The following is a 24,331-nucleotide window of genomic DNA, read 5'->3' as shown; positions in this document are numbered from 1 at the left end:
TTGTTCTTACTAAGTTGTCGAAGATTAAAAATTCAGCAACAAATCAAAAATTTGACCGGTTACCGATCCGAGTGTGACAAGACCGGTTAATTTCGATTTTCTATTCCTTTCAAATTTGTTTGAAGACGTTGAAAAACCCCTATCTTTTATTTTCGGAAAAAGAAAAACGCAGAACTTAATAAAGCCCCGAACAGGAAAGCTAAAACTGGTAACTAATAAACAATCCCCACCCAGAATCTGAAAGCTTAACCGATACAACAGGTTCAATGCTCGGAAGCACCCTTGTTCCATAGTTTGCAAAATGGTGTGGAAGATTTTTCAATTTCTTCGTTAAATTTCGCTGATCAAACGAGTGATTTGTGGTGGAAGTTAATTTTTCTTTCTTATTTTTCGTGTTTTCAGTTTTCAATTGCAGCCCTTAACGATACTGATTCTAGAGAGCAATGGGAACCCTTAGCTCCCACCAAAGAAGCTCAGGCACGGTTTTTTATTTTATTTCATTTTATTTTTTTCGAATTTATGGCTGTTGTTAGTGTATAAAGTATATTGTGCTATTTGTATATCACAATTTTAGGAATTTCATCTTACTCAATCTTACCACGAGGGGCTTCACAAATTGCAAGCTAAAGAGTATGATAAGGCTCGCGAATTGTTGGAATCTGTACTCAAAGATCCTTTGATATCAAGCGCTCAGGTACTTCAATTGATTTACGAGCCTGTTTCATATACTATCTTGCTCAGTTTCACCTCATTCACGTAGTTTTCTCATAAATTACTTTGTTCTTAGGTTGACAGTAGTGCAAGTGATGGCCATCTGATGCAGCTGAGGTCCGCATTTCTCACATCCTTAGTTTGGTTCTACTTGTTAGTTGTTACTATGGTATATTTTTGTTATTGCTGATGTTGGGAATTCATTACATTTTAATTAGCTTGAAATTTTTTCATCAACATTCTCTTAATAAAGCACGAGGATGGTCATTTTTGGTTATTATCATGCAAATCTCATGTTTTGATTGAATTTTTTGCCTTAAACTTCAAGTTGATTCCCTCCACCAGCGTGTCAAATAAATATTAGTAATATCTAACTGAAGAACCTAGGAGTTATGATTGTAAATGCTGGATTGAGATTTTAACCAATGCTGTATTTATTTTTTCTGTCAGATTTCTGGCACTGAAAAATCTTGCGACTGTTTTCCTTCAACAAGGTTCAACTTATTATGAGAGTGCACTTCACTGTTATCTTCAAGCTGTAGAGATTGATACCAAGGATTTCGTTGTCTGGAATCAGCTGGGAACATTGTCATGTTCAATGGGTTTGCTGAGTATTTCACGTTGGGCATTTGAGCAAGGGCTTCTGTGCAGCCCTACTAACTGTATGCAATTTTTTGTGCATTGAAATACATCTCTCTCTCTCTCTCTCCATAGTGTATGTGCATGTGCTATTTTGTTTTTGTTCTATATGATGCTGACTTCTGTGGGATTTTCCTCTTTCCATGTTATCTGGTATTGGAAAATTTCATGTTCTCCTGGTTGGATATGTGCAGGGAATTGCATGGAAAAGCTATTGGAAGTTCTTATTGCCATTGGTGATGAGGTCGCCTGCTTCTCTGTTGCGGAGTTGATTTTGAGGCATTGGCCTTCACATTCTCGTGCTTTGCATGTCAAAAATACAATTGAAAAGTCTGAGCCAGTTCCATTTGCTCCTAGAGGTATAGATAAACTGGAACCTAACCATGTGCGGCTCAAATTCATTGACAAGAGAAAAGCAACTGATGAAAATATTGATGTGGGTGTTTCCTGTAAAAAGTTGAGCCAGAATATAGAATTGTTCTTGCCTGAGGCTTCATGGGCTGCTCTTACAGATTGCCTTCTGGAAATTTTGCTTCCATTGAATGGGTCTGGTGCTCAGAAGGGGATTGGAAAAGAATACAGATCTGGAGATGTTAGGTTAACTATACACTTATCTTCTTCTATGGATATTGTTATGGGGTCAACTGATGATAAATTGCTGAACTCTGTATCAAGTGAAAGCATGTCTGTTGGTGATTGTAATCCTGAACGAACAAGTTATGCTAAAGAAAGACAAACAAATGCTTTTGAAGAACAGCCTCATGAGAGGCGAAGTACTCGCCTTGAAAGGCTTAGGAGTCGTAGACCAGGAAAAGAAGAATTGGATTTTGCTTCCAGTAAGGATCTTGCTAAAGTTGTACTTAAATTGCTGGAACCTTTTATTATTTGGGGATGCAAAGCTTCTGATCAAGCAGCTAGTGATTCTGTTTCACATCCTGATCAGGTTAACATTTTGGACAGTGAACATAATGATGTTTCTGCATTTTTAAGTGAAACTTCAAAAAATTATGGTGCTTACCATATGGCTCACTTGCTTCTAGAACATGCTGCAACTAGGGACTTTGCTTGTCAAGATGTATTTGTCAAATTCCTGGAGTTGGAGAGGCTCACGAGAAACTGGGGGCAGGATAGGACCTCTGCATGTAGTCTTTTTCTTGCTGAACTGTATTATGACCTGGGTTCCTTGCCTTGCAACACTCCAAATCTGTCACAGTTCATGTCTGAGGCATCGTATCATCTCTGTAAGATAATTGAGTCAGTTGCTTTGGACTATCCTTCATGCTTAAATCATATATCTGGGAATGACAGCTGCTCATCACTGAAGAGCTTCCTAAGTGAAAATGAAATGTTTGCCAAAGAATTAAGTTGTCAGGACTCATTTTTTAGCAGTTCCTCCATGGCGAATAACTATACCTTTTGGGTTCGCTACTTCTGGTTGAGTGGAAAATTGTCCATCTTTGATGGAAACAAAGAAAAAGCTCATGGAGAGTTCTGTATCTCATTGTCGCTGTTGTCGAAGAAGGAACAAATTTGTGGTTCTTCATGTTCAGTTCACTTGCAACATCTTAAGATTGATAAAGAGCTAACTGTTGGCAGGGTTCTTCATGAAATTAATCTATTGAAGGTTGATATCTTGCTTCAGAAGAGTCTGGGTGAGATGATTGAGAAAGAAATGTACATGGAGTGTATAAATTTGCTAGCTCCTCTCTTATTCTCTACAGAACATTTTTCCCTTGATGTTTTCCCCTCACCTGTTTCGAATGAGCAAGGTGAAGGATTTTCATGCATTGAATTATCAGCCATAGATATACTAATTAAAGCATGTGAGAAGGCAAAGCCAATGAACACTGAGGTATATTTGAATTGTCATAGGAGGAAGCTGCAAATACTCATGCTAGCAGCTGGTATGGATGAATATGAAACAATCCAGAAAAAGTATAGGTTGAAAACACTCTCTGCATCTGATTTTGCATCAAAAGAAAATCTCAACAGACACTGGAATGACTTGGTGGTGGAGGAGGTGAAAGCCATTTCACAATGCTTGTCACAATTGAAGATAAATCCAACTGTTATTTCTGTGAGTACTTCAATTATTTTTAAGAAATGAAAGTATAATAAGGAGATTTCTATAATATTCACTCAGCAAGAGAGAAGGGTAAATAACAGGAGAGAATGATAGCAGTAGATTGGTATTAATAAGATAAGGAATACAAAACTGGATTGTAGAACAATCCCCCGGGAAAGTTATAGAATCTCCCTCTCTACCAAAAGGATAGAGCCCTGCAAAGATGCAGACAAACTAATTCCCAAAATTACAACGTGCCCTCTCTCTCTCTCCAGAAAAGCTAAATAACCAAAAATCCAATATGGCCAGCTCACCATAACAAAATAACTAACTTCCCTTTTTGCTGTCCTTGTCAATAACTAACTCTGCAATTACCATTAGGCCCCTGATATTTCTTCCGTGTGTAAACCCTTAGCACCTTGGGCTGTGTATGGTTGTGATCAACAGTAGGACTAGGATTCACGTGATTAGCATGATCTCTATCATTACCACCGCCATCAGAAACTGTCTTGTCCTCAAGACAGAAGTCAGGATACTCTTGCTTGAGTACAAACTCGTCTTCCCAAGTTGCATCCTCAACTCCTTTGGATTTCCACTGAATCAACCATTGTGAAAATTGGTCTCCATGTTTTTGGGTGGTACGGGTAGCCAACACTTTCTCAGGGATTAGTGAATCGGAAGGATCAAGTTGGAGGTCTTGGGGCAACTCAGTGGAATGTGGATGAGATCCAATGGCCTTCTTGAGCAAGGAAACGTGAAAAACGGGATGTATTTTAGAAGAAACAGGAAGTTCTAATTTGTAAGCGACCGGACCTAGCTTGCCAATTATCTGATATGGACCAAAATAACGTGCAGACAACTTAGGGTAGATCCGTCGCACAACCGATTGCTGCCGATGAGGTTGCAACTTCAGATAGACCCAATCCCCTACATCAAAAGTAACTTATCGGCGATGGCGATCAGCCTGCATCTTCATTTGATTTTGACTACGAAGTAGATGTTGTTTGAGCTGTTTCAAAGCTTCATCGTGATCTGAAAGTTCCCGCGCCACAGCTTCGACCTGAATTTCTCCAGTAACATAGCGAAGAACAGAGGGAGGCGGCCTGCCATAGACTGCTTCGAAAGGAGTAGTACCGGTGGAGATGTGGTGAGTAGTATTGAACCAATATTCAGCCCACGGAAGCCAATGGAGCCAAAAACGAGGCTGATCAGCAGCAAAACAACGGAGATAGGATTCTAAACAGCGGTTTACCACCTCCGTTTGGCCATCGGTTTCGGGATGATAGGAGGAACTGAACCGCAAACGGGTGTCTTGTAAACGAAAGATTTCCTGCCAGAACTTACTCATAAACACGGGGTCCCGATCACTGATGATCGATTTAGGAAAACCATGGAGTCGAACCACTTCCTTAACAAACAGTTCAGCGACAATTCGAGCTGTATATGGATGTTTAAGGGCAATGAAGTGACAATATTTGGATAATCGATCGACAATCACCATAACAGCTGTGTACCCCTTAGACCGAGGCAATCCGACAATGAAGTCCATAGAAACATCATCCCATATAGCTTGTGGAATAGGTAGTGGCTGAAGTAACCCCCCTGGAGCCAAGGTGGAGGCCTTATAACGTTGGCAAGTGGAACACTGTCGCACAAAATCCTTAATACTTTGCACCATACCTTTCCAATAAAACACAGCTGCAATGCGTCTATAGGTCCGGTAGTAACCAGAATGCCCTCCTACGACTGTCGTATGAAATTCAGAGATGAGTTGTGGGATCCACTGAGATTGAGGAGAAATAACTAGACTTCCCTTCCTGTAAAGAGTTCCCTGCTTCAAGGCATATCCCGGTCTAGAGCACGGTTCGGTTTGCAAAGACTCCTTAATTGAAACAAGATAGGGATCACGATTAGCTTCTTCTATTAACTTATCGCCATCCAGCCATGTAGGAGCTGATAAAAGTGAGTTTAACTCTGGTTCTAATTGTCGAGAAAGAGAGTCGGCAGCCCGGTTTTGTTTGCCCGGTTTGTAAATCACTTCAAAATTGTATCCCATCAACTTAGCAAGCCAATTCTGCTGATCCATGGTAGTAATTCGCTATTGAAGGAGATGGCGAAGGCTTTTCTTGTCAGAATAGACGATAAACTTCCGGCCTAAGAGGTAAGGCCGCCAATGTTGGATGGATAATGCCAAAGCCACGAGCTCCTTCTCGTATGCTGATTTGGAGAGATTTTTATTAGACAAAGCTTTGCTGTAATAAGCAATAGGGCGGCCTGACTGCATCAGTACTGCTCCCAATCCGCAACCTGAGGCATCACTCTCGATATAGAAAGGTTGAGAGAAATTGGGCAAGGCAAGTAAAGGAGCTGAACTTAGTTGCCTCTTGAGCTCCATAAAAGCTTCCTGCGCAGAATCACACCAAACAAAACTATTTTTTTTAGTGAGTGATGTTAAAGGCTGAGCAATTTTACCATAGTTGCAGATGAATTTTCTGTAATAACCAGTTAACCCGAGAAAACCTCTGACCCCTTTTACGTTGCGTGGAACAGGCCAATCAAGGACGGCTTTAATTTTGGTTGGATCAACAGAAACACCATCCTTTGTGATGCAATGGCCCAAATAGTCTACTGTCGTCTGTCCGAAAGAGCATTTTTTGGCATTTACCTTAAACTGGTGATCAGTTAACTGTTGCATGATAACCCCCAAGTGATGCAGATGTTCAGACCAACTGTTGCTATAAACGAGAATGTCATCGAAGAAAACTAGGACGAAACGTCGCAACCATGGTCGAAAAACATCGTTCAGTAGGCTTTGAAAAGTGGATGGAGCGTTTGTGAGGCCAAAAGGCATCACTAGGAACTCGTAATGACCGTCGTGCGTGCGAAAAGCTGTTTTGGCTTCATCCCCCTCCCTCATCCGTATCTGATAGAAGCCAGACTTAAGGTCGATCTTGGAAAAAAATGTTGCCCCATGTAGCTCATCTAAGAGTTCCTCAACTAAGGGAATAGGGTATTTATCGGCTACAGTCACCTTGTTGAGGGCTCGGTAATCAATACACAACCGCCAGGTCTCGTCTTTCTTCTTCACCAACAATACTGGACTAGAAAACGCGCTCTAACTTGGCCTAATCACCCCCATCTGTAATAATTCTGCAATCTGCCGCTGAATTTCTTCTTTCTGAATATGGGGATATCTATATGGGCGAACGCTCACTGCTCCATGGTTGGGGAGAAGGTTAATGGAGTGATCGTGACTACGACGAGGTGGAAGACCTGTAAGTGGTTTGAAAACTTGAGGGAAACGCTGGAGCACTGCCTGAATTTCACTGAGTTGATCCTCTTCTAGACCAGGATCACATCCCTGTATAAGCTGGATCCGAGGCTTTTCCTTGCTGAACACCTTCAAACTTCCACCACCCAACCAAACTTGTAAAGAAGAAATATCTTGAGGGGTACCACCAATTCCCTGTAACTCCACTTGTTGGCCATGGTATATAAATTTCATCCACTGTTGCTGCCAATTATGTGTAACAGTGCCTAAAGTACCCAACCAAGTCATCCCGAGCACCATATCCAAAGAGCCCAACTCAAACACCAATGCTTCTATATGGAACAAATTGGTCCCCAATTGTACTGGAAGGTCACAACACTTCTCCCTGACAGAGACATGAAAACCATCTCCTAATTTGATGCGCATGGGTTCCATGGTTGTAGTGCTGAGCCCTAGTGAGCGAGCCAACCTGTTTGAGACGAAATTATGTGTCGCTCTCGAATCAACCAGGAGCAAAATTGGAATCCCTTGCATCTGCCCTTGCAATTTCACCGTGTGTGAAGAAAGTGCTGATCCCGTAGAGGTGAATTCTAGAGCAGTGCACTCCCCATCAACTGGTCCCTCTTCGACAATTCCGCTTCCCTCTATTTCATCAGATAGATCCTCTGTTTCAAGGAGGATTTCATTATCGACAACAGATAGCCGGAATTCTCCAGTATTGCATTTGTGCTGGGGGCTATAGGGTTGAGAACAACGAAAACATAATCCCTTCCGCCGTCGTTCATCCATCTTTTTCATGGACAGATGTCGCGTCCCTCTGTTTCTTTGGAAATTGCGATTGGGATTCTGTGTTGGTAGAATAGATCGTAAAGGAGTTGGTTCTATAGGTTTTAAATTACCTGGGCCTGCTTCTTTTTCAATTCGGGCGGGTTGACCCGTATCCTTCAATTGGGGCTTGCTCCAAATATAGGATGTCACGTGAGCTATACCTCCCTTCACCAACCCACCATTCTCCTTCGTCATCCATCGTGATCCAAGAGGGGTAAAAGAAATTTCAACAGTCCGAGCTAATTCCATGGCTTCGTCACACGTTTGCGGTTTCAAGTAACGTACCCATCCAGCAATCGTCTCCTTCAACCCTCCGATGAATAATCCGGTGAACAAGGCTTCTGAATATTTTGGGTATGAAAGCAGTGACCAACTCAAACTCCGCAATATATTCATCGACCGTACCTGTCTGGAAAACTGAACGGAGAGCTTCATGCATATTCTTTCCCCGACCCTCACAGAAGCGGCGCAACATCTTCTCGACAAATGCCTCCCACGGAATTTGAGGGTAGTCACGCAATATTCTTGCATACCAATTAACGGCGGCACCAGTCATACACATCTGAGCCAGAGACACCTTCAAATGGGCCTGAGTATGATGCACACGAAAATACATCTCTGCTTTTGTACCCAAGCTCTTGGATCTACTCCCATAAATTCCGGCAACTTTACCTTAGGCAAAGACATCACTCCCCCTTCAAAGTGGTTATTCCTTACGAAGGAATGCATATTGGGACCACTGGATTGCCCAAACTTCACAGCTGACTCAGGGATTACATGTTCCTTATCTTTTTCAGGTGAGCCTGCCTTCTCATGTGTGTACCCTGAATCTGGTGACTCGGTTTCTTCCTCCATGGGTTTTTTTCCGAGGTGTTTGGCAAACTTGTGATCCAGTTGCTCAACCCGTAGCTCCATTTTTTCCATCTGAACATCCATCTTCTCCATATGTTTTTGTAACAAAGACTGAATTGCACCCAACGTAACCTGGAGACTTCCTAACTGTTGTGTATGATCTTCAACCCTAGTTTGTAGATCCATATTCGTTTGATTTCTGGTTGGCATATGGTTTCCCACAGACGGCGCCAAATAATAAGGAGATTTCTATAATATTCACTCAGAAAGAGAGAAGGGTAAATAACAGGAGAGAATGATAGCAGTAGATTGGTATTAATAAGATAAGGAATACAAAACTGGATTGTAGAACAATCCCCCGGGAAAGTTATAGAATCTCCCTCTCTACCAAAAGGATAGAGCCCTGCAAAGATGCAGACAAACTAATTCCCAAAATTACAATGTGCCCTCTCTCTCTCTCCAGAAAAGCTAAATAACCAAAAATCCAATATGGCCAGCTCACCATAACAAAATAACTAACTTCCCTTTTTGCTGTCCCTGTCAATAACTAACTCTGCAATTACCATTAGGCCCCTGATATTTCTTCCGTGTGTAAACCCTTAGCACCTTGGGCTGTGTATGGTTGTGATCAACAGTAGGACTAGGATTCACGTGATTAGCATGATCTCTATCAAAGTACTTCATGCTTACAATTTATGTCAATAAAATTCTGGAACATTAGTAGGTTATAGTTGATGAATGCAAATTGGTGCTACCAATGCTAATGAGGATTATAATCAAATAGTTCTGTTGGTTTATATTCAAATCTTGCTCTATTGACATACTTGTTAATGACATAAAGCAGTTGATGTGGTAAACATAATTATGTTGCAGAATGGTCTTTTATTGGGCAGTATCAGTGACATTCAAACTTCGCTGTTGGCGTTCATGTATCATGTTGCAATAAATTGCCTTGGTAAGAAATCTTATGCGCCAATAATTGCTGATGAAACTGAACAAAATCAAGGATTCAGCTTTGTTGATGCATGCATTGCTTTCGTCAAGCTTCAACAATTCATCCCAATTGTCCCTGTTAAAGCCCAAGTGAGTCTTAGCTTCTTCTAGTTGAGGAACTGAATTTTGAATATACTCTTCTTCTTCTTGAGTATAAATATTGCTTCTATTATTAATTTACCATGTTTCTGACTTCTGATCTTAGGTTGAATTAATTGTGGCAATCCATGATTTGCTTGCTGAGTACGGCATGTGCTGTGCAGCTGAGGGTGGCAAAGGAGAGGAGGGAACATTTCTAAAGTTTTCCATAAAGTACCTCTTGGCCCTGGATATGAAGCTTAAGTCCAATTTAAATTCTTCAAAGAAAGAAACAATTCAAGTCGATAAGCAGCTTTCTCCACATAATGAAAGCAAAACATGCAAGAATGAATTAAAATCAGATATGTTGGATGAGAAGATTGGTGGGACTGAAATTAATGAAACTAGTATTGTAGATGATGTTCTAGATGGGGTTACATCAAAAGGCAAGCAAACTCTTAGGGGCCCCGAGAAAGACCATGCAGGTGTAGGAACTGAAAAGCATGGCAGTGATACAGGCAACAAAGGAGAAAATAATACTGAACAATGCAGTGAATCGAGCAATGAACCCACTGAAGATGAACGTGAGGAACTTGAGTTAATAATTGACAATGCTTTAGATCAATGCTTTTTCTGTTTGTATGGTCTCAATCTTAGATCAGACCCATCCTATGAAGATGATCTAGCCATGCATAAAAATACTAGTCGTGGAGATTATCAGACCAAAGAACAATGTGCTGATGTTTTTCAATACATACTTCCGTGTGCAAGGGCTTCTTCAGTGAGTTTCTTCACCCCGTCACTTTCCATGATTGTGTCTTGATTTTTGCTTCCTTTTGACTTGGTCATGCATGTTACATCTCAGAGAACTGGGCTGGTAAAACTTCGTAGAGTGTTAAGAGCCATACGCAAGCATTTTCCTCAACCACCTGAAGATGTTTTGACTCAAAATGCAATTGATAAGTTCTTAGATGATCCTGATTTATGCGAAGACAAGCTTTCAGAGGCAGCAGGATCTGAAGGGTACCTTGAGACCATAACAACAATAATATTTCCCAATAGTGTCAAGCAGCACCAAACAATGATTTCTGGAAGGTGTTTTATTTATTCTATCTGCTATATCAGTTCTTTCAATTGCTGGTTTAAAAATATTGATATTTTAATTCTTAAGGAGCTCACAGGATATATGATTTATTGCAGTTCCGAGCCATATTTGGACGTGTATTTCAACTTATATTATTTTTTGGCTCTCTCTGAGGAAATGAGTGCAAGTGATAAGTGGCCAGGCTTCGTACTTACAAAGGAAGGGGAAGACTTTGTGCAGCAAAATGCAAATCTGTTTAAATATGATCTTCTGTATAACCCTTTACGGTTTGAGAGTTGGGAACGACTTGCAAAAATTTATGATGAGGCAAGATATGTGTTTTCCATGCTCAACTGTAACTACTGCAGGCACTTGACAACCTGTTTTTCTGTTGGTTTACAATTTTTTCTTTTTAATGCAAGGTTTGACGTATCAATTTCTTTCTTTGGCGTTCATTGAACCAGGAGGTAGACTTGTTGTTAAATGATGGAAGTAAGCACATTAATTTAGCAGGATGGAGAAAGCATGCTACTCTGCCTCAGAGAGTTGAGACAAGTCGAAGGAGGAGCAGGCGTTGTCTGTTAATGAGTTTGGCTTTGGCAAAAACATCAGAGCAACAGGTTTATCTCTTTCCTATATGCCCACATGCCAGATCTGATATATTTATTTGTTTCCATTGGACTAACTAGTCTTATCTCCATGAGTATTTTTGGAATGTATCTCAAATCTCACCTCATAAATCATTTCCAGTTAAGGTAGTTCACTAAAAGAAAGAATTTCAATTGGAAAAGTTCACTCAAAGTTTCGTCATTATATCATTTAGGACGAGCTAATGGTTTTAGAAACTAAAATATTTATTTTGGTTATGCTTAAAATACTTCAGCGGCTTTGTTGGGATACATGTTTTTGAATTTAGAAGGGTAGAAGCATTGAGTGATTTTGATGGCGGTGAAATTTCTGAAATAGGATGCAGCTTATGATTGGTCACTTGGAAAACATTATGTAATTGTAATCATTGGTAGCTAATTGCATTTATGAATCTGAATGATAATGAAATTAAAATCATTAATACTACTGAGACTGAATGCATATAAGATGGAGTTTTTCTGTTCTAGTGTACTGAGGTCAGACACTGAGAATTGATAGTGATATTTACCTTCTCCTTCAATAAATGTATTTGTATAATGAATTTATGACCAGTGTGAAATTCTGTGGGTTGATAGTGTGAGATACACGAGCTGCTGGCATTGGTGTACTATGACAGCATTCAGAATGTGGTGCCATTTTATGATCAACGATCTGTTGTGCCCGCAAAAGATGCAGCGTGGATGGCATTTTGTGAGAATTCACTTAAGCAGTTTAAAAAAGCCTCCTTGCACAAGTATGCTTTCTGTAGTTGAAATTCTTCCACCTTTTTTTAATATATGATATATGAGCTTTAACATTTTTGTTTTTTTGTTACAGGCAGGACTGGTCACATGCATTTTATATGGGGAAACTCTGTGAAAAGCTCGGATACTCTTACCATACATTCTTACCATATTATGATAAGGCTATTGCTTTGAATCCATCAGCTGTAGACCCTGTGTACAGGATGCATGCTTCACGCTCAAAGTTACTCTACATGTGTGGGAAACAGAACCCGGAGGCTTTAAAGGTTTCTTCCTTCTCCCTACCTCAGCCAAACAAACAAGCAAAACAAGAAAAGAAGAATGAAAAAGATACAACGAATAGGAATACTTTAGAAATTTGTCAAATATTAATATGAAGTGGACCTTCAACTATCGGCTTGAGCTTTTAGTTCAATTGGTTTCGCGCTTCAAGCCTAGTGGGCATTCGTGTGTGGGGGTGTGTCAAATATTAATATGAAGCGGACCTTTAACTTCGGTTTTGATCACATGAACCTTAATGACCATGTAGTATTTAGTCATTCACCGTTAGATCTAGGCTTATTAGAATCATAGGATGAAGATTCAAAGCATCCTAAGGCTTAGATTTAATAAGCCTAAATCTAACCGTGAATGACCAAATTCATCTGGTCATTAAGGTCCATGTGAACATGACTGCCTTTAACTATCAGCTTGAGCTTTTAGTTCAATTGGTTCCATGACAAAATTCTACCTTGGTTAATTTAAACTTCTTTCACAATTTGTGATGGAAACTTGAAATTTAGGGTAAGATTATAATGATAGTAAGATAGGAAAAAAAGAAGAAAAATGAATAAATGAGATATCTTATATTGAATTAGGAAAAAAGGAAATAATAAGGACACAAGATGCTAACTAGCACCTCCCAGGGAATTCTTGCCTCTCTCACTCGGAGCCAAAATAAAATAATCAATCCTCCCTTTCTCACCTATTAGCTGTAGGTATTTATATAAGAGGTAAAAGAGCTAAACTAGGAAAGCTAATAAAAGCAAATATAATTACTCTTATTGACCATTGACTATTGACTAAGACTATTGACTGACTGTTGACTACTTGTATCTATCCATAGAGTAACACCTAACTTATGCCACCTCACCATTCTCTGCTGCCCTATTCCTTCTAGAATAAACTTGAGACATCTTAGGCTTTGGGCCAACTGTAGCAATTCTCTATCAATTTGTCTTGTATTATACTTAATTATATCATGTATATTAGTAAATTTGTCTTAGTCCTTCTGTTAACAATTAGTTATCTTATGTTTAATGGAGTTGCCAAATTTATGTAAATGAATATCATTATATGTTTACTGATGCCATGACATTTTGTTATTCTTAGTTTCTATCAGGATATTCCTTCAGCCAATCAGTAAAGGATGCTGCCATGAACATTTTAGATAAATTGGAACCTAAAAGTTCACATCCATCAGATGATATGAAAGAAAAAAGCAATCGAGGAGATTCTGCAGATATAACACACGAGGAATCAATTTGTATGGAGGAAGTGTGGAACATGCTTTACAATGATTGCCTTTATGCTCTGGAAGTTTGTGTTGAAGGTGATCTCAAACATTTTCATAAGGCTAGATACATGCTTGCTCAAGGACTGTATAGGAGGCATTTGAATAATGATCTTGAGAGGGCAAAGGATGAAATTTCTTTTTGTTTCAAATCTTCACGCTCATCCTTCACGATAAATATGTGGGAGATTGATAGCATGGTGAAGAAAGGGAGGTATGACTTCTATGTTTCCAATTTAAATATTTGGAGCATCACATTTTTACATGAAATTTCATAATATTTGAATTGGTTGTCAAACATAGATTATGGCCTTACACAAATCTTAGAAGGTTTTCTCACTTGTTTTTCTTGCTTTTCTTTTTCCAATATTAACATGGAAAACGTGCAAAAATCATTATGGATAGATAAATGCTATTTCTAGTGGCACTTAGATAAACTTCAACCTTACTACATACATGCATGCAATCTACTATGTTGGAATGTTTCAAATGCTTCTTAACATCGACATTTTATTAATCATGGTTTGGAATGTTCATTATTTGCGTTTTCGATTGCTTCCATATTAGGTTTGATTTTTTATTTTTTATTTTTTTGTGCCAGGCGGAAAACTGCAGGTGTTGCTGGGAATAAAAAAGTCCTTGAAGTTAACTTAGCAGAAAGTTCTCGAAAATTTATCACCTGCATCAGAAAGTATTTGTTATTGTATTTGAAATTACTGGAGGAGGCTGGAGACGTTTGTACCCTTGATCGTGCTTTTATTTCTCTGCGGGCAGATAAAAGGGTATAAGCTTAGCCTTCTAATTATTGACTTTGTTCCTATTGGTCTGCTAAGAGCCTATTAACCAAGTAGAGCCATTACTATAGGGGCTTATTTTATTTTAAGGAAGAATGTAAATAGGCTCTCCAGTATTACTTCATGCTCTTTCATTACAAGCATTATCATCATAATTTTCTCTCGTCTATGCAATATACAGTTTGATATTTGCATTCATTGTTTCAATCAATTCAGTCAGAATCTAACTCTTCAATTTGAATAGTTTTCTTTGTGCATTGAAGATCTTGTACCAGTAACTCTGGGGAGGTTAATTAAGGCTCTCGTATCATCCATGCACCGAGCTGGCTCCAGTTCACCTGTTGGCTCTGAGCATCAATTGGAAAAGATGTTCTCATTATTTATGGAACAGGGAAACTTATGGCCAGAGATATTTAGTTTGCCTGAGATAAGAGGGCCAGAAATATCCGAGGGAAGCTTATATGGGTAACTCATTTTCAACTTTAGTAAATTCTGATTTGTTGATGAAACTTATTAGATTTTTGGGGAGCTACAAATGGACAAGCAGTTATGCTTTACTATAGGACCTCAAGCCAATTTCTACTACTTAAAAACAACTGAGCCTCAAGTTTTTTTTTTTATTTTTTGTTTTTTTTAAGTATCTTGCAATTACGAGGTCCTCTATGAAGAAATTAACCATCTTTTGGTTACTTTATCTCTAAAATGCACAATCCTTTTTCTTTTTTGGGTAAAAAGAACTGAGCTTTCTGAAATTTTTCCCGAGAGCCTGTGCCATTGACTTCCTAGCTAATAGCAATAAATCTTAATTGTTGTTTGCTTCTTTGAGCTTCATAATATTCAAGAGTCCTGAAATGTCGTTTTCCTTATTCATTCACATTTAAAAAGCTACTTTTCTGTGTTTGCTTACTTTTGATTTCAAGCTTTGCTTCCTTTCTACTATTCTTTATGCCCGACAATTTGCTAATTGTTGCAGTTACCTACATGCATATATTGCTTCACTAGAGAGAAATGGAAAGCTTGAGACACTTGAAGCAATAAATGAGAAGATTCGGAAGCGTTTCAAGAATCCCAAGTTATCAAATAGTAATTGTGCTAAAGTTTGCAGGCACGCTTCTGTTGCTTGGTGTCGAGGAATCATGATTAGCTTAGCATTGATCACTCCATTACAAACTGGAATCCCAAGTGAGCTTCATGGCCCTAACCCATCAGATTATATTTTCGAAAATAGTCACTTGCTTTGTGTCGATGTGCAAACAAATGATTTCTGGAATTCATCATATGAGGATTTTTCCCATTTGGCAAATGTTGAAACAAAATGGAATCCAGTGTTGGCTAAAATCAAGAACATAATTGTGGAGAAAGCTTTGCTTGAAAATTTCGAGACTGCCAACTCTTTGCTTAAAAGTTCATATAATTTCTTTCGGGAGAGCTCTTGCGTAATACTTCCATGTGGTCTCCACCTTTATTTGGTGCCAACTCGGGTGTCAATGGGAACACAACTTCATCCTGGATTAAATGGTGTAGAAATTCTTGACCTAAGCATTCCTAGGAAGATTTTGTTGTGGGCTTACACACTAATGCATGGCCATTATGCAAACATTGCCGTTGTTCTAAAGCATTGTGAAGAAAATTTCAAGGTATGAAGCTTAACCTGATTTTCAATTTTCTTATTAATTTCTTTGTGGTACCTTAAAACCTGTATAATGTATCCTTCGCTCATCTTCAGATTTCCGTTTCATTTCAGATGCCTAGTAGAAAATTTTGCATGAAATATTGCTCATGGATACAATAATGTGTTTTTAGTAAAAAAAGATACTAGCATTTGAACATTAAACTATTGTTACATTATGGGATTGTGACCATGTGTTGCACTTTGCAGCCAAAGATGAAAAAGGGAGCTGGAGCCTTTTCCACTCCATCACCTGCAAGCCTGCCCTCTACCACTGCAGGTCATTCAGGTTCTTTCTATTATCTAATGAATAAATACATTTTCGTGTCACCTTGATTTATGCATGTATGAGACTTTTCATGTTTGGACATGTAGGTGGTGCCAGTGAACTGGAGACCCCGCAGACGACAACTCCAGTTTTAGTAGCGCCTTCTACACAACCATCTGAGGCTGAGAATACACCATGCACGAATCCATCACTGTTTTGCAGTGGGAATCAAAACAGCAATACTGCCGTTAACTCAATACTTGCTGAGAGGACAGGGACTGACTTTCGTTGAAGCTGTTAAGTAAAATGTGAAGGGATATCCTGATGTAAAAGTAAACAGAGAGAATTTTTAGTCTAACAAGTCACTTAGATGCAAAGGGAGAGATGTAGCTAATATTGTCCCTGAAGAAGATAGCTTACCCTCTTTCTCAGGCTTTGTCAATGTTGATTGTTCCTGCCTTAGTCTAACCCTTACTAATCCTTCTTATTCAAACTTCAAAACACTTTTAAGTCTCACGACTAATTCCACCATTGACTTTTATGATTTTACACTCGTAGGTTTCTAAATGCATAATGTGTAGCAAGATGAGTAAAGAATAAAGGTAGCAAGAAAAGCTATGAATAAAGCATAAATATGGGGCTTGAAGTCAGTCCTACAGCAAATTCAGACTAAACTCCATCCCCTCGGCCAATCCTCACTAGACAGCAGCTCCGTCCCTCTTCGCGGATCAATGATCCTGATTCCCCGAAAACTTCTAAATTAAACGATTGTGAAGAGGACTAATGATTGAAAATTCCTCTATTGGCTTTTAACTTTTTTTTTTTGTAGAAAGTTTCACTAATTTTGTAATGACTTCTAAAATAGAGTTAACTAAAAAAATTATTTTTATTATTTTGAAAAGTTTGAGAAGAGAAATGTTAGAAATTACAAAGGAAACTTGACCATAGAGTGAAAACAAGCTTAAAATTTCATTTTAAAAAAGAAAGTATAAATTTCAAAAAATTTTAAAAACTAAATGTTATATTCATTAATTAATTATGGCATTCGGTTAATTTTGTAATTTTTGAAAGAACGTTAAAGAAATAATTATAAGGCTAATGGAAAAAAGGTTTAAATCATTATTAGTCTCATGATTTATTTAAAATATTGGTTTTTGTTTTATGATCTATTACTAGTCTCATTGTTATGTGAACGATAAAAATAACAGTTTTTGTTAAATTTTTAATATATATAAACTTATTTTGTCAAAGTTCATCACCATCCAATGATGGAAAAAACAAAGTAAGATTTATTTTATCAAAAACAAAGTAAGCATAGCCTAACCCTAAAGTTAATAGTTTTGTTAAATTTTTGTGGATTAGGTTTTTGTTAGATATGTTAAGATTTTAATTAAACTGTTAACTTATTAAATTTTGCCAACTTTAATTGTCAAATGGCAAATATTACCAAATAAAAAATCTAACAATAAAAATCAACACTTAAAAGAAGCTCTACTATACTTTTCTGACATATACCCCTAATGTCTCCTAATAATAGTGCTTTTAATGAAAAAAAACACCAAAAAAAAAATAAACTAAACTGGTTTCATTTTCTATCGTTTTTTTAATGTTTTAATTTTGACAATTGTTCCATCAAAATGTTGGGAGTTAGCTGATTACATTAGCTGTTAGCTGATTACATTAGCTGATTTGACTAGCTGTTTGTGTAGACCTGTTTGGTAAAAATTAGCTGATTGATAATAACGGTTTGTGCAAAAAGACGAATAAGGGCATTTCTTTTTTTAATTTTAGGACCTGGAAACTAAAAGTAGGGTTAAAGAAGTCCATTAATTTTAATATTACAAAACGTTAATTGAAAAAGCTCCTAAAAGGAGCTTTTTCTAAATTAGCGTTTTCATCCCAAAACTCTCTTCCAAACCTCTCTCCACCAAACACTCCAATCAGCGGTTTCAGTGGTCAAACCGCTAAAGTTGGTCAAAACCGCTCTTTTTATCCCAAAACGCTCTTTACCAAACAGGGCCGTTGTATTTTCATTTTTTTTATAAAGAATAAAGACATTACACCCATTTGGCCTCAAACTAAGAGAGTGTTTGTTTTCAGCTTTTCGAACGATCGTTTAGCATTTCACTTCAAACTGTAGAAAATATAGTGTTTGGTTAGGTTTATATAACCGCATCGTTTAACATTTTCTTTAGAAACCGCAGCTATTTGGAGCTTTTCACGAAAAACTCGTATTTTGAGCTTTTTTATAAACAGCTGTTTCTAGTTATTGACAAAATTATCTTTTTTATTTCCACAAAATATGTTTCTTCTTTAACATTATTTATATTTGTACAACATAATTACTAGAAGAACAAAGTTTTGTTGCGTTCAATAAATTTTTTATTTCTATTTTTTTACTTTTTATATAGATTATTTTTATTAATTTGTGTAACACATTTTTTTTATTTTATAGTAGGATAAGGTGCAAAAATGTCCTTAACGTTTATAGATAGGAGCAATTTTACCTTTAACGTATAAAATGGTGCAATTATACCTCTAATGTTGGTAGCCAAGAGCAAATTTACACATAATATTGATAAGGTGAGTCAATTTAAGAAATAATTCATCAAACTGTCTTCTTGATCATGAATATTGTCATCTACACTTCATATGTGCATTGTTTTATCATCATTAAACATATTAAACGTGAAATTTAAAAGAAAAATAAAAAAATATATTATCTTTTGTACGAGTTGGACAAAAAAAAATTTAAATATTTCACCGAATTTATAAATATTAATTTTGAATTTTATTATTAAATCACAAAATATATATATGAAAACTCTTTTTTAGAACTAACTACTCTCGGTTCGAGAACGAAAAAAATGAGGTATGTGCAATTGGTGTAAAATAAGAAATAAAATATGTGTTTTATAATAATGTTTGAAATTGATCCAACTTGCCAACGTTAGTGGTAAAATTGCTCTTAGCTGCCAACGTTGTGGGTAAAATTGCACCATTTTAGACATTAAAAGTGAAATTGCTCATAGTTGTAAACGTTATGAATATTTTTTCACTTTATCCCTTTTTAAAACATGTCCATATTAGACATTTTAAATCCGAACAGCAACAATTCAATATAATTTTAGCAAACACTAATAATTAAACAACTAATAACAACAGTTAGCTAACAGCAAGCGCAACCGCGGAACCAAAAAGACCCTAAAGCTTCAAAGTGTAATGGACTTTAAAACCTTACTTTGAAAGCCAAATGGATATTATGTCAAGAATAAAATAAAAATGAGGATAAGTATTTTACCTATTTTTTTGGGAAGTCCACTCCCCTCATTCAGAGAGCCTCAATCTCCGGTTGCTACCCTCTGGTTGTCTCGACAGAGAGAAGTGTCTGAGTCCCACTTTCGACTCGGGCCTCAGGTCCGACCACGAAGCTTAGCGCAACACAAGCCACTGCACTTTTCGACTCCCAGCTGGCCTCATCAATTTTCACTCTTCAGAGGTGAATTCATTTCTTTATTTTTGCATTTCGATTGAAATGTAGTAAATTTGGGTATTTATGAATTTGTAATTGATAATGTTGGATTAAATTTCAACTTCTTTGGATTTATACCCTTATATTTCTTTGAATAAATTGTAGTCAATTGGTTGCTTGTTTTAAGTCATTTTTTCTTCTTCTAATTGATTGCATGTAGAATATACATACATGCTGCTGACTTTTAATTGTATTTTATGGTAAATGCTTGTGCATTTACTCTTCCTATCACAACTCAGATATTCAAGAATTATGATTGAATTTGTACCTGGTATTTTATTAAGTTTTCTGATATGTACAATATCAGAGTTATAATTCCTCTTTGTTTGTACAAACCAATCAGACCCTTTACCCAAACCCATTGGGTAGACGGTCGGGGGGAGCCAAGGGGGGGTTAGGGGGGCTCGAGCCCCGGCAGGCGGCCGGAGAATTGAGGAAAAAAAAAAATTTAGTAATGGTGTCTGGTAATATTTTTTGGAGAGAATTATATTGACTCTTTGTAGCATTATTTCAATGTTTTAAGGTAGATAAAATGGTTAAGGATACTTACTTCTATTTTGAGAGTTCTATGTTTGACTCCATTCAACCTCATTTTTTTTAAAATTTTTTTATTTATTTTTATTTTATTTTTCAATAATTATAAAAACATGTTACCATTATTAATTAATTTAAATGGACTCTTTATTTTTATTTTGATAACACTTTTGAATTTATTTTTAATATGTCTTTACCATAAAAAAAAGTAGACATTTAATATTCATTTTTATTATGTTTTTAACATTAAAATAAACAAAAGTAAACATGTTTAATTTTCTATTAGTTCAATGCTAGTTTCTAAAAAATGATAATATTTTTATAGTTTTAATGTGTTGGAGGTTAAAAAATTTTTGCCCAGCCCTAACGGATGGAAATTTAAAAAAAATACCGTCGACCGCACAGTTAATTTTATTTTTTTTTGACGCGGGGTCCTGGTTCCGCCATTGGGTAGGCCTCATTGTCTCTTAAACTCATTCCCTTTCCTTCCCAGGTTTTGTATTCCCTTTCCTTCCCATTCCACCCTATCCCTATTTAGTCTCCAGCGCCCTCCTCTTCTCCGGCCATCCTTCAATGCCTGTCGCCGGTTGTTCCACACTCCATCGGTAAGTTCTCTTTCTCTCTCCTCTTGCTTTTTGGATTTCTGTTTAAATTCTAAGTAGAGCGATTGTTTCTGAAAAAATAGCAAAGAAGCTGTTTACGGTTTGCTAACTGAGGTGCATACAGAGGTCTTTTGCAGAACAATAAATTCTTAAGCGAAAAAATCCTTTTTATATCTTTACCTGTATAGTTTGCTGGATACATATATCCTAGACAGAATTACTTGATTTCCCCTGCTTTGAATTTGGGTTCTGTCTGATATGCTTTGAATTCGACTTTGCTGTTGATTTGGCTTCTGACTTATACTTTCTTCATTCTATTTGTTTAATATGAGCTTTTAGTTCAATTCGTATTATTAAATAATCTATGGATTAATCTCCAATTCCTCCATTGTTTGTTCACTTTTATTTTATGTGTTTTTTTTATATATATGGATAAAACTATTTGGATCTAGAAAGGGCATTTTGATCATTCACCAACCAGTTACAGTGGATTTGAAAGTGTTGCAGAGGTTTATTTCAAATGAGAAATTCCACTAACTTTTTTTTTTTTTTTTTCATTTTGGATTTCTCTTTGTTTTTTTTTCTTTTTTTTGACTAAAACTTTTATAAGTAAAGTTTAGGTTTCTTGCTTTGTAAAGAGAACTTTGGTTGGTCCAGGATCATTAGAATGAATGGAACTTGGATTTGTTATTGAGCATTATGAGCATATTATTAATGGAACACATCTCGTTTTGTAGACATCTATTTGTTTTGGACAATTTTTTTGGTGGTGCGTATGGTTGGTATAGTTGGTATTGCCATTGCTAAGAAGTGGTTTTCTTTTTTTTTTTTTATATTAATGAGTGACATTGGAAAAAGTTCTAGCATAAAATATGTCGGTTATTTGGAAAGGGTTCAATTATATAGATTGAAAAATGATTAATCGTGGAAACAAGTCGATTCCCCGTTTGAACCAAACAACCACAAAGGGAATCAGGGGTTATTGCATTCCCTTCCTGGAACAAATCCAAACAGACAGATTAGTCATTCCTTTCCTTTCCCCTTGTTTCCCTTTCTGTTACACCTGCACGAACCAAAGGCCCCTGATTGGTTAACAAGTTCAGTTTTTCCTCTGAAAAAGAAGTTCTATATAATTTCATACAACTGGGTTGATCTGAAGATTATATTAGAATGTGTGACATAACCAAACCAAACTGAAATGTTGGTTTAGCCCTTATTAGTTGTTGAACTTGGTCTTCTGTATGTTTGGTCTTCATCCAGATCAACTGTTGCTCACTGCCAGGCTCTACGTTTTTGTCACACATTTTCTTTCCTTGGCCATACATATGGCCCATACAACTCAAAGAAACATCTCTTTCTCTCACTTCTTATTTAGATTTTAGTAACATCATCAATTTGAATCTCTAGTTCTTGAGGCACATACACCAGGTGACGGCTTTTGATTGTTTCTTTCTTTTTATTTTTCCTTTTTTCTTAATTTATTGAATTTAACAATCTTTGCTTCCTCCATTCTTGGATTGTAAATATATTGAGAGTCTTTCTCAATTTTGTACTCCTTTGTGATTTAGTTGAAATCTGAAAAGGAAAGGAAATCTGAAATGTTCCTTTTTGCTCTAATAATGATATATTCCTCGTTTCTCTCAGCATAGCTCTCCACATGTTTGATGAAATTGAAAAACCTAAGTGAAAGAGCAGGAGCTCATGTGAACTGTTCCTATATTCAAACACAAATATAAGTAATCATGCTCAACAAGTGCATCAGGGAGAAGAAGTTCAGAACTTGAATAACTCTCCAGTTTTAATTGCAAGTAACCTAAAATAACTATGTTCCAATGAAAAAACAGAAGATTGAAAAACTATAAACAGTTTGTAGTTTCAGAAAAAAAATAACTTGTTGTTGCCAAGAGCTTTATGGATGGATCCTAAGAGGCCTACGCCTACTACTCCATATAGTTGCTGCATATAACTATACTTTCTTTTCTGTTTCTGAAGGATAGGAGGCGATTTTAATTGAAGGTCAACAAAAGAAAAAGACCAAAATGGGAAGCAGGGCTTTGTTGCTGCTCAAAGTCGCATTACCAGTACCACCAAAGCATCATGTATTCTTCAATTGCAGAAAAAGTAGCTGTGCTTCACAGCGGCTCAATCATCAGAATTTTTATAGTTTTCGTAGATATTCAATGGAAGCAACACATCAGTCCTCACTTCAACCCCCGGATGTTCCTCGTTTGGCTGAAACCGCTCGAATTTCTCTGACCCCCGATGAGGTTTTTTTATCTTTACGCCCCTCAAAGATTTCAATATCCACTCTTATCTCATTTATTCTGTGCAGGCTGAAGAATTCGCTCCCAAAATTCGACAAGTGATTGATTGGTGTGTTTCGATATCTCTTTCTTACAGTCATTGTTTTGTATTTTAATTTTTAATGAGTGACTACACAGTTCTTTCTTCTTTTGATATCCGGCTAGGTTTGGTCAGCTTCAAGCCGTTGACCTTAACAGTGTTGAGCCCTCAATTAGAGCAGGTGAAAAATCACATTCCCTCTATACGTACCCACTATTGCTTCTCGTATCAAATTTCTTAAGATGCTTTAGCAGCAGTCTCTGGATATAGTTGGATAGATTGAAAAATTTGTAGTTTTGGTTGTACACATCCCGTGGTGAAAATGTAAAATCTATATTTGATAAAAGGTAGGCAAAATCTTGTTGTTGGTTCAAATTCAACCTATCAAAGTTGTTTACTTAAAGTTTATTTTAATAAACAGACACTGAGGGTGAGAACTTGCGGGATGATATACCGGAAACATTTGAGCAAAGGTGAGACTCACTGCACCACTTTTAGTTGGAAGTTTATGTTAAATTATTATATTAATTTGAAGTAAATATTTATTACAGGGAAGCTATGATTGCTGTTGTTCCAAGCTACGAGGATTCTTATATAAAAGTACCAAAAGTTTTGAACAAGGAGCAGTTGTAGATCTCATCTCAGCATCACTTTACTAGGAGAGAATGATGATAGCATTCCTTTATATTTGGATTTTATACTTCCTAACTATTTTTGGTGTAAATCCAAAATATTTCTATTTGGATTGAGATTAGGGTGAATGTGAAACTAATTCCTAACCAATTTGGCATTTCTGTGGCCAATAGAATATGCTATGGAGAAGAATGATGTGGGAAAAACTTATAAATGTTTGGTAAATATACGGTAAAATACTAAAAGTTAGGAAATGATAAAGTTCTAAAATTTATGAAAGGAAAAATAAGAAATATATATTATCTTGAAATTAAGATTATTTATCCAAAATAAATAAATATAATATTAGTTTCTTGATAAATTGTGAAAGTTGTTTTTCTTTAAACTCCAGATTATAGCTTTTTTTAAAGCAGTTTTTCTAGCTTTTTGAAAGGAAAAATTAGCTGATTGATAATAGCGGTTTGTGCAAAAAGACGAATAAGGGCATTTCTT

General features: G+C 36.7%; 2 protein-coding genes across 8 annotated transcripts; both read left to right on the top strand.

The window, feature by feature from the left end:
• The first annotated feature begins 73 nt into the window (after positions 1-73).
• LOC136202938 (calcineurin-binding protein 1) lies at positions 74-16,742 on the top strand. 4 transcript variants are annotated; one of them, XM_065993934.1, is made up of 19 exons: positions 91-304; positions 403-477; positions 575-694; positions 788-828; positions 1,162-1,373; positions 1,545-3,427; positions 9,240-9,449; positions 9,565-10,218; positions 10,303-10,532; positions 10,638-10,848; positions 10,986-11,141; positions 11,745-11,902; positions 11,986-12,178; positions 13,284-13,678; positions 14,066-14,246; positions 14,503-14,723; positions 15,232-15,895; positions 16,138-16,207; positions 16,303-16,742. In XM_065993934.1, exons 1-19 carry the CDS (start codon positions 302-304, stop codon positions 16,485-16,487), a joined length of 5,862 nt encoding a protein of 1,953 aa, XP_065850006.1. In that variant the 5' UTR covers positions 91-301; the 3' UTR covers positions 16,488-16,742. The 4 variants fall into 4 exon arrangements, with proteins under 4 accessions (XP_065850008.1, XP_065850006.1, XP_065850005.1 ...); XM_065993933.1 differs by having other exon boundaries at positions 95-304; positions 16,138-16,216; XM_065993936.1 differs by lacking the exons at positions 15,232-15,895; positions 16,138-16,207; positions 16,303-16,742 and having other exon boundaries at positions 74-304; positions 14,522-14,677.
• A 2,763-nt stretch (positions 16,743-19,505) lies between these two features.
• On the top strand, positions 19,506-23,955 carry LOC136201930 (glutamyl-tRNA(Gln) amidotransferase subunit C, chloroplastic/mitochondrial). 4 transcript variants are annotated; one of them, XM_065992311.1, is made up of 7 exons: positions 19,506-19,694; positions 20,755-20,866; positions 22,861-23,130; positions 23,196-23,236; positions 23,332-23,387; positions 23,628-23,679; positions 23,758-23,955. In XM_065992311.1, the coding sequence occupies exons 3-7, from the start codon at positions 22,903-22,905 to the stop codon at positions 23,837-23,839; spliced, it is 459 nt and encodes a 152-aa protein (XP_065848383.1). In that variant the 5' UTR covers positions 19,506-19,694; positions 20,755-20,866; positions 22,861-22,902; the 3' UTR covers positions 23,840-23,955. The 4 variants fall into 4 exon arrangements, with proteins under 4 accessions (XP_065848383.1, XP_065848382.1, XP_065848385.1 ...); XM_065992310.1 differs by having other exon boundaries at positions 22,856-23,130; XM_065992313.1 differs by lacking the exon at positions 20,755-20,866.
• The last annotated feature ends 376 nt before the right edge of the window (positions 23,956-24,331 follow it).

This window comes from Euphorbia lathyris, chromosome 8 (genome assembly GCF_963576675.1).
Source record: "Euphorbia lathyris chromosome 8, ddEupLath1.1, whole genome shotgun sequence".
NCBI lineage: Eukaryota > Viridiplantae > Streptophyta > Magnoliopsida > Malpighiales > Euphorbiaceae > Euphorbia > Euphorbia lathyris.
The sequence above is the reverse complement of the archived record's forward strand: the minus strand, read 5'-3'. Positions and strand labels throughout refer to the sequence as shown.